The sequence below is a fragment of the Protobothrops mucrosquamatus genome, unplaced genomic scaffold (assembly GCF_001527695.2).
Source record: "Protobothrops mucrosquamatus isolate PMUCROS unplaced genomic scaffold, P.Mucros_1.0 scaffold1371, whole genome shotgun sequence".
In the NCBI taxonomy this organism is placed as follows: domain Eukaryota; kingdom Metazoa; phylum Chordata; class Lepidosauria; order Squamata; family Viperidae; genus Protobothrops; species Protobothrops mucrosquamatus.
In genome coordinates, this window is record NW_015387561.1 from 113,021 (window position 1) to 123,462 (window position 10,442).

General features: G+C 38.9%; 1 protein-coding gene across 1 annotated transcript; it reads right to left on the minus strand.

Moving 5' to 3' along the window:
• Positions 1–5,818: 5,818 nt before the first annotated feature.
• On the minus strand, positions 5,819–6,766 carry LOC107292537 (olfactory receptor 2D2-like). Its single transcript, XM_029285176.1, has one exon. The coding sequence runs from the start codon at positions 6,764–6,766 to the stop codon at positions 5,819–5,821; it is 948 nt and encodes a 315-aa protein (XP_029141009.1).
• Positions 6,767–10,442: the final 3,676 nt, after the last annotated feature.

Genomic DNA, 10,442 nt, shown 5'->3' on the forward strand with positions numbered 1-10,442 from the left:
GTTTATGTTAGCAATAATGTTAATGACCATTTTGCATGAGAAAACATCATGAAGCATTTTGTTGGCCCTTTAGGTCAGAAGCATCCTTTCTGCTGGAAACTGATACTCTGGAGCAAACTTCTTCACCTGCTCAAGTTAGAGACCTACATACCTGCCTACCATAGAGGTGGCAAAACTACTTCCTGGAGCTTGTTCCCTTGCTAGTGGGGCAATATTATTAACCTGAAAAACATACACTTTTTACTTAGTCTTGTTTTTTGTCAGATCATAATCATTTTGTCCATTTGCACATTTTGTTAATTTCTGAGTACTGCAGCATGTCACTGGAAAAGGGAATGCAATTCTTATTTCCTAATGATTTTACTCATACCTTTATATGGCACTTTAGAAATGGCTACACACTAAAGATGTTTATAGTTTCATGTTCATATAGAAAAATGCCAAAGGATCATAGAAAATAAAATGATGGCTAAGTGGGAGAATTCATAATTAGTTCAACAGACATACATTGCATTTGCTGCAGCAAGGTATATGATTGATCTGGACATTGATTGACATAAAAAGGGCTGATAAAGTGTAAGCCATGTGACAAAAAATAAACCAAAGGACCACACAATTTTAAAAAAAGAATAACATGATGGATTATATTTATCACCCATATTAAATCAATCACTAAATCCAGAAAATGATTAACTTTCCTAGTTCCTTTTTCAGTGTTCTCGTGAGCTGAAAGAGAAATAGAGAGGAAAAGAGATCTGGGTGTTATATTGTTGATACCAAACCCGAGATTCTAAGAACCTTTTCCAGCAGGTCTGCATAGATAAAAATATAAAGGATGAAATAATGTGCTGGGGGAAAAAACCTAGTATAAATGCAGAAGCATCCAGTGAAAATAATTGATGGGAAGGTAACTTCTTTTTCTTTTCATCGACATGGGATACTAAGCTGTAATTAAATAATTGGCATCATCATCACTGAGCCTTTTTTAAAAAAAAATTTCCCCAAACTCTACAAACATACGTATTAAATAAAAGTGGAGATGCAATGAACCTCTGGATTTCTAGCCAAACCATTCAGATGGAACCGACTCCAGAACCAAACAAAATGTTCTGCTAGACCAGTCCAATAAAACTCACCTGGTTCAGCATCTGTTTTCTCATGGTGATCAAGCAAGAAGCCAGAATATCAACCCACTAGTACCTTTTGTCTTATATCTCTCAGCAAGTAGTATTGAGAAGCATATTATCTTTTACAGTATGTTAAAAGTGACACACAACCATCATGGCTAATAACCACGGTTCCCCATGCATGTCATTTTGTGTTGAAATGAAGGAAAAAAATTGCATTTGTCCTGCATTTCCCATACTTCCATTCATAAGAGGACATGCATTTCCTATGATGGCTGAGAGTACTTTTGCATAGATCCTATGGGAATGAATACTAAGATACAATACTGGAAGAAGCTTTAACAGCATAATGGCTTTGTCATCCTCTAATCATCACGTACACATGTGGTCATTGAATTTGTTTTCAAGCAAGAGTCCTTTCCTTTCTTGACTGTCATTAAAAAGAGCAGCAGTTGTTTGACTTATTAATGTTTATCAATCCATCAACTGGGGGAAGATATCAGTACTAGGGAAGCAAAAGCAACAGCCGTTTTCCTGGTGGGTGTTCATCATGATGGTTGTATGATTTTTAACATAGGCAAAGAGGATCAGCCTGGAAAAACGATGATAGAAAAAGAGAAAGCAGTTGAGAGAGAAAGGTTATTGAGAAAGGTGTTCTGCTAAAAGGACTGTTCATAGATTTACAACCCCGAGCACTTTCTCCTTCACTGGATTCTCCGATCCATTTGCACAGATTCCCTGGGCCAAGAAAGTCTGCTTCACTGGAAGGTTATTGACTTCTATCAAAATCCCTAAGAAAAAATATTGTTTACTTAAAACAGCTGCAGAGAATAACTCAGAATGAAACAGACATCATAATTACATACATGGGGAGACATCTAAAGGTGCCCCAATGTACTGCAATATCTATCATCTATCATCTATTTTCCTTTCTGTCTGTCTGTCTACATCTCTATCTCTATCTCTATCTCTATCTCTATCTCTATCTCTATCTATATCTATATCTATATCTATATCTATATCTATATCTATATCTATATCTATCTATATCAGGGGTATCAAACTCGCAACATCGCCTGACGTGTTGCGACGTATTGCAACTTTTTTTCCATTACCGGCAATGGGGTGGGCACGGTTTCGGCATGATGCATCCAGCCCGTGGGCTGGCAATTTTACACCCCTGATCTATATATATCTACTACACATATCTACCTATCTATCCCTATATTCTAGCTCCTTATCCATCCATTGATATATCCAAATATTGTCAGGCAGTCACTTAAAAGGGACATCATACATTAATTTCCAGTTAGAAAGGATACCCGGATCTGACTATAAGCAGCATGCAAGCATTGGCCTCTATGTATGAAAAAGAATTAGCAAAGCAGAACAAAACCTGTATATTGTGGGAATAGTGGTGGGTTCTGGCTCCTGTTTCTCCTCCTCCTGTTTTCTGCTCCATCAAACCTGTATTTTCATATTTTGATTATAAGCCTGACTCCAGAGCTATCAAGTCTGTGAGGCCCTCATAGCTTATGCCAAAGTACCATTGGTTGTCTTTTTGTAGGACTCTCCATAAGAGGGATATTGCCAGTGCACTTCAATAGAAAGGATGAAACTTAAAAATTTCACTTAATTTTGCATGTCTCTACAGGGATTACTTTCACTTACTAAATGCAAAGTATGGCAACACTGAAACTTCTTGCAACTGGCAGTAATATAGATATGATGAATTACTATATTCTGGAGAATGATTTTCATATACCTCTAGCTGCGCCAATGTTTTCAAACTCAATTTCCCCAAACAGAGAACTTTCAGAATTTATATGTTCACAAGAAGGAGCGAGGCACTATATCAACTTCCGTGTTTCTTTACACTTAATTTAAGAGGAACTAATCTTGTATAATTTAACTCTCCCCTGTATCCGAATGAAAGGATTTAATTATAATTAATATATTAAACTTTATGATATGATTTCACAAACACAAAAGGGATATTTGTTTCATTCAGTTCAGCGTGAACTAAAAACGCACAAGATTAAGAAAATTTGAATTCATTTTGTTGAGGCAGCTCTTTTTTCAAATGTTCTGGCTCTCAGCATTGGGAGCATGTCACTGTGGCTTTGCAGACCCTACATTGGCTGCTCATTGGTTTCCATTTACATTTAAAGTGCTGGTTTTGACCTATGGAGCCCTTCAGGGCTTGGCACAGGACCACCCATTTCACCCAGTCTGACCAATTTGATCAATGACAGAGAAAATAGTACAAATTCCACACTTCCAAGAAGTTCACAGGACTGAAACACGAAGGAAACAATAACAGAGTTTGAAGGAATTTTGGAGGTCTTCTAGTCCAACCCCCTGCTCAAGCAGGAAACCCTGGCCTATACTATTTCAGACAAATGGTTGTCTATTAAAAAACTTCCAGTGTTGGAGCATTCACAACTTCTGGAGGCAAGTTATTCTACTGATTAATTGTTCTAACTGTTCAGAAATTTCTCCTTAGTTCCAGGTTCCTTCTCTCCTTGATTAATTTCCATCCATTGCTTCTTGTCCTGCCTTCATGTGCTTTGGAGAATAGATTGACTCCCTCTTCTTTGATTTGTGTGTGTGTTGGTGTCAATGCAATAAAAAAGCTTCTCAAACTATCCCTTTTTATTGACCTTTCAAAACTTCTAAAGACAATTTTTCAGAGAAACTTCTCTGAATTATGCCTGATTATGCCATCTATATTTTTGGTAATTACCTTTATTATTCTTTCAGTTGGTATAGTTTAATGGCAAGTTATGATATTTTTTACTAATTTTGAACTTTGCTGTGGATCGAACAGAACAGAATAACAGAGTTGAAAGAGACCTTGGAGGTCTTCTAGTCCAACCCCCTGTTCAGGCAGACAAATGATTATCCAATTTCTTCTTAAAAACTTCCAGTGTTGGAGCATTCACAACTTCTGGAGGTGAGTTGTTCCAAATTGTTTTACTCAGGGCTTTTTTTGTCATAGAACACCCAGAACGGAGTTCTGGAACCTTTTTTGGATGGAACCTTGTAGGGTAGGCAAGGCGGGTTGTATGACATGTGTGAGTTCCAGCACCTTTTTTTTTATTTATTTTTTTACAAAAAAAGCACTGGTTTTACTATAATCTATATAAACTGCCAAAAATCTTTTTGTTTGCAGGAGAATGGGAATGTGTTTAATAAATAGATAAATAAAATAACAAATTACTCTGGGTGAACTGCAGAGCTGTTCTGATCTGGAAAGGCTTATGGTCAACTCACTGTGTAATCAAACATTTTGCTGTGCCAAAGAGCGCAATTCACAGTTTTTCCTGATGGGCATGTAATTATTATTTCCTGATCTTTGTGTTGACATACAGAAATTAATCAAGAAACAAATCTATTATGTAGAAATTAAAGCTGAAAGTTTTTTGTAACAAACAGTTAAAAAGGAAGGGAAACATCACCTTGTGAATTCATAAGTTGTAAACTGCTATTTAAAGATACATGGACAACTATGGTAAAACTACATTGCCAAAACTTCATCCAAAAAATGCTTTAGGTTCACAAGCAAAAAAGGGGACTTTTGAAACAAACCACATACTTTAAATATGTTTTTATTTCCATGTGGGCCATTCCATGAGCCAGTTTATTATACCTTACAGGTTCTAAAAAGAAGGAATTAAAACATTTTTGCACATTTTTTTTCTGAGTTGTGAATCAATAGCAGAAAACATGTATTAAAAAGGATTAAATGGTATTACAATATCATACAATATGTTATTCTTTACTATTCCACCTATAAGAGGCTCAACGGTAAGTTAAAGCTGAGGTAGAATATATGTCTCTACGTTTGGTTGAGGAAAAGAAGACTTGCACAGACTAGCCTGAATGGATGTTACTAATGAATTTCTCTCTCCCCTTTCCTCTGAGATCAGGTCTTTAATAGGTCCCAAGCTTCAAGAATCCTGCTAAAGAAGCCCTCATCTCCTTCTCTAACCTCTTATTGGTTCTCTTACTCAAGCAAAAGCTGCTCCTGAATCTAATCTGGTTCGGAGAAATCAGCACATAACTAAACTCTAATGGTTTAGTTCTTTGGTTTTCTCCAGGACATCGATCTTCAGCTAACTGTAACTTATTCAAAGGACATTCTCACTCTCCTCAGTTACAGAAAGCATAATATAAATTGGGTAAAAGCTCCTTAAGGCACTGAATGTGCAGGCTTGTACTATACGCAGGTATTATTGAAACAGGACTAATTGTTTCACAAAGGCCACGGGGAAGAATTGAATAAGAAGAAAATATTATATTTAGTCAAGTGGAAACCTGTCTTGAATCCCCCTTTGAAAAGGGAAATTTAGATACGGAAAACTCATCTGCTTCTGCTGGTGCCCTTTTCTCAGCAGATCTAAGGGGATTCTCTCATTTTGTAGATAGCTTTTCTGGGAAGGAAGAAAATCTAGTCTTTCTTTCCAGTAAATACAGTACTAATAAACTGACTAGTAAGCCTCTGTAGAGATCCGATAATGCTTGGCCTGGATTTCTAAATATGTATAAAAGGCTAAAGAGGAATCTTTACAAGAACTTTCAAAGATCCTTTCCTTTACCCATCAAATGTTCTGTTTTCTTGGCTCACTACAGATATGATGCTTATTCTCAGCATCTGTTTCTGAACAGAGCTGAAGACAGCACCAGAGTCACGTCTTCGGAGAGGTTGTTTTCTTGCTTAATAATTTTCTCAGAGCACCCTTCACCTCCTTGTTTCTAAGGCTGTAGATGAGGGGATTCATCATGGGGGTGACCACTGTGTAGAACACAGACACGGCCTTATCCTGGCCTGTGGCAGAACTGACCGAGCTGGGTCTCATGTAGGCAAAGAGTGCTGTGCCGTAGAAAAGGCTCACCACCAGGAGATGCGAACCACAGGTCGAGGCAGCTCGGCGTTGGCCCTCAGCTGAGCGAATGCGCAAGATGGCGATCCCAATGCGGCCATAGGAGGCAGCGATGAGGACAAAAGGCAGAAGCAGCAGAATGGAGCCGAAGACAAACACAACTACCTCCGCCTCTGACGCGTCAGCAGATGCCAGCTTGATCACAGCTGGTACCTCACAGAAGAACTGATTGATGCGATTTTTGGTACAGTATGGCAGGCGCAGAGCAAAAGCATTGACAATGAGGGAATTGAGGAAGCCACTCAGCCAAGCAGCTCCTGCGGTCCAGCTACAGAAGTGCCAGTTCATGATGGTGGTATAGTGTAACGGGTGGCAAATTGCCACGTAGCGGTCATAGGCCATGAGACCCAACAGCACGCATTCTGCCATACCAAACACCAGGAAGATGTACATCTGGAAGGCACATCGGCCAAAGGATATGGCTTTATGCCTAGAGAGGAGGTGCGCCAACATCTGTGGGATGGTAACTGAGGAATAGCAAAGGTCCAGCAGAGACAAATGGAGGAGGAAGAAATACATCGGGGTGTGTAGGCGATGTTCAACCCCAATTAACATCACCATTGTGCAGTTGCCTACTAAGGTAACTAAGTATATGGTCAAGAAGAGAACAAAAAGCATGGTTTCGGTCATGGCTCCCTCTGCCAGTCCCAGGAGGATGAACTCAGCCACGGAGCTCTGGTTGCACTGCTCCATCATGTGTGCCAGCCAGGCAGCCTCTGCAGAACTGAAACAGGAAGAAGAAGAATCAGAGGGAAGTCATATCACTGCTCTCACAATTCACTCATTTTACACAAAGATGCATTGGTTCGGTCAACTACTTGCACAGTGTTTTGCCTAGGGGTGGCTCCAGAATGAGTGTCAAGCACCTACTGACAAATAGTTACCTCCCACACCGAATCTCTTGAACTTAATGTAAAATATGTCATTGTTTGGTTTCCAGTCTCCGGTGTAGGACACACGTCACTCACCCAGAGATTTATTTTGCTCCTTTTATGCCCCCTCCCTGATCTCTTTGTTCCTGATGATTCCGCTGCTTCCTCTCAAGCACTTTAAAGAGGTGTCTGTGTTTATTAGTTTTTAGTTAATTTAGTTAGGTTATTAGCCTGTGTAGACCTTAGTTTATTTTTCTAACCCTCCTTCCCTTACTTGCATCATCGATTTTATTACCCTATAGAAAGCTTGTTATCTATAAAGTAATAATGCAAGGCATAAGACTCACTACAGCAAGAGAAGGCTGGACCTGCTTTAGACATGAGACTACTTCAAAGTGGTCCTACTTTGGAAGTGGACGTGGCCCATTAAAATGGTCTCACTCTGACTTGGCTGTTCTTCTATTCCCAGAACACTCAGATAGCAGCATGGCCGTGATAAGCACAAATGTATGTTTAGACATGCACCTATGCTGATCTTTAAGAGGAAAAAAAAAGTGTAAAGCTAATACCTTTCTCAACAATTTAACATTTAAAGCAGGGTTTCTCAAACATGGTAACTTTAAGATGGGTTGACTTCAGCTCTCAGAATTCCCTAGCCAGCTTTGCTACTAATTCTGGGAACTGCAGTTTATATGTCTGAAAGCTGCCAAGATTGGGAAGCGCTGCCTTAAAGATAATTTTCTTTCTTTCTGGGCACAGTTGCGTAGAATGGTAGCTGCTTGGTGCCTTTCTGAAATAGGTCACAACTCCTTGGCTTACAGAAAGAAAAATAGACAGACCTTTCCCCGCCAAACAGGCTTATCCTCACCGTGATATTTTGTTTATACTAAAGATACAAGATTTGGCATAACAACGGTGTAATCTGGAGGAAATTCTGCCTGCTGCCTTCTAGAAGTAATTCTGTCCACAGCTTTACAGCTACAAGCCAGCTTCTCCCTATCTCCCCCTGGCTATGCACCAACTTTGCACGATCACTTTGTAACTGGAAACACTGGCTGGGCAATTGCTTGCTGTTATTGATTTCTGTCACAATCCAAGCAACAAAATAGTTTATTTAAGGAAACGGCTGCAGACAAACAATTTCTTCCCCCTTCTCCCCCCCCCCCCCCGGCCTTTTTTTTTCCACAAAAAACACATAAGCAGAGAGACATCTAAAGGTGCTTCAGTGTATTGCAATAAGCAATGCCTTTGCTTTATAATATAAGTCCAGAACTGCAAGGGCAAACTTATTGGTACAGTTGTATATCAATGTCCCGGTAAAGCAAGGAGGTACAAACAATTGGCTACTCTCCGGATCTGTCAGCTTCAGATAAGGCCAATGGCAAGAGGTTGCAGAAGATTGCATTCTAAACATCCGAAAGTCATTCAGTTGCTTATTCATGCTTGAAGTTAATTTATCTATTACCTTCTAGTTCTAAACAAACATTCTCGGTATATTTGGTAACATCTATGTAAAATAGAGCCATTTCTAAATCCAAATAAGGTTCTGATCTCCATGCATTAGCAAAATAAACAATGCAGGCTCTCTTGATTGCAGGAGATCTTTTACACATCGCCCCTTTACATAATCTGCTTATTGCTTCTCATATATCAGGTACTCTCTGCATGGATGCAGAAAATGGAGAGCTTTTCTAGTGAATATTTTGGGAATTGCGATAGCGAAGGATGAGCTATTTTGCCTTGAAGTAAAATGCACAATGGGAAAGTTTGTTGCATCCTGAGAACAGTCAATACCATCTCCCTCCATGTGTGGTTATACCAGGGGTCTTCAAACTTGGCCCTTTTATGACTTGTGGACTTCAACTCCCAGAATTCCTCAGCCAGCGTGCCTGGCTGAAGAATTCTGGGAGTTGAATTCCACAAGTCATAAAAGGGCCAAGTCTGAAGACCCCTGGGTTATACTGACCAGAGCTAATGGAAGATGCAGTCAAAACATCCAGACATTTACCTGTACTGCTCAATTCTAGAAGTGAGGCAATGACAGCTAGAGTAGAGGAAATTATGAAATCTTTTCTAGAACAGGCTAAAGATCTGCCTAGGTGTCCAAACCATAAGGGTCCATTGGATGCCTTAGTGAAGTCCAGTCATGGAACATGCCTCCCCCAACTGAGCAATTAATGGACGTAATTCCCTTTATATACGTCTTGCTACTGCATTGTGTAATAGTGAATTCTGTAACATGGCATGTAGTTCTATATGCATCTTGAATATAGTGAGACTTAATTCTGAGAATATAACAGAATAACAGAGTAACAGAATTGGAAGGAACCTTGGAGGTCTTCTAATCTAACCCCCTGCTGAAATAGGAAACCCTATACCATTTCAGACAGATAGTTGTCCTTTTTAAAAACATATATGTTGGAGCACCCACGACTTTTGAAGGCAAGTCATTCCACTAATTAATTGTTCTGTCAAGAAATTTCTCCTTAGTTCTAAGTTAATACCAATACCAGTATAAGGAGAGCTAGTGTGGTATGATGTTAAGATGTTGGTGTAGGACTCAGGTTCTCAAGACAAGACTCAGGTTCTAGTCCTCCTTTATGCACTGAAGCCATCTAAGTGCCTTTTTCCTCTTGCTCAGCCTGGGGGAATAAAAAATGTTGTCTTCATTGGATCAGCCCAAAAGATTATGGTCTCTACCTTAAAGCACCACTTGAACACCATTGGCATTGACAAATTCGCCATTAGTCAATTGCAATTAGTGGCCTTACTAGGAACTGCTTCCATCCTGCGACGATATCTGTAATACCATCAAATATCCACATCTGCCTATCCCAGGTCCTTGGTAAGGACTCAATAGGTAGACAAAAATGCCAAATCCAGTCTGAACATCTGGTTGATTGTGCGATGATCAATAATAATAATAATAATAATAATAATAATAATAATAATAATAATAATAATAATAATAATAATAATAATAATAATATCACTATTTTCACTCAATTGCTTGCTTTGTGAATGCTCCAACACTGGAAGTTTTAAAGAAGAGACTGGACAACCATTTGTCTGAAATGATATAGGGTTTCCTGCCTGAGCAGGGGGTTGGACTAGAAGACCTCCAAGGTCCTTCCAACTCTATTATTATTATTAGTAGTAGTAGTAGTCTGTCTTTTCTTCCACCTTCTGCTGTACCCTTTTTGAGGTTGAGTGATCAGAAAAGAGAACAGCTTCACTTAGTTTGATATAAAGATTTAATTTGTTTTTAATTTCTAGAATTGTTTATTTCATTATAATCATATGTTCCATAATTCCCAGATTTCTGTCCTGAATAGGGAAAAGGGATAAACTCATTGCTTTGTGACTAGAACTACTTTTCCTTTTCTTTTCTTTTTTCATTGCACTTTCTCTCCACATTTGCTAGTAGAGAAGCAGAAATTTATTAATATAGTGTTTGTGAGTCATTATGTTTCTTCCCTTATAGATCATAGTTCAAC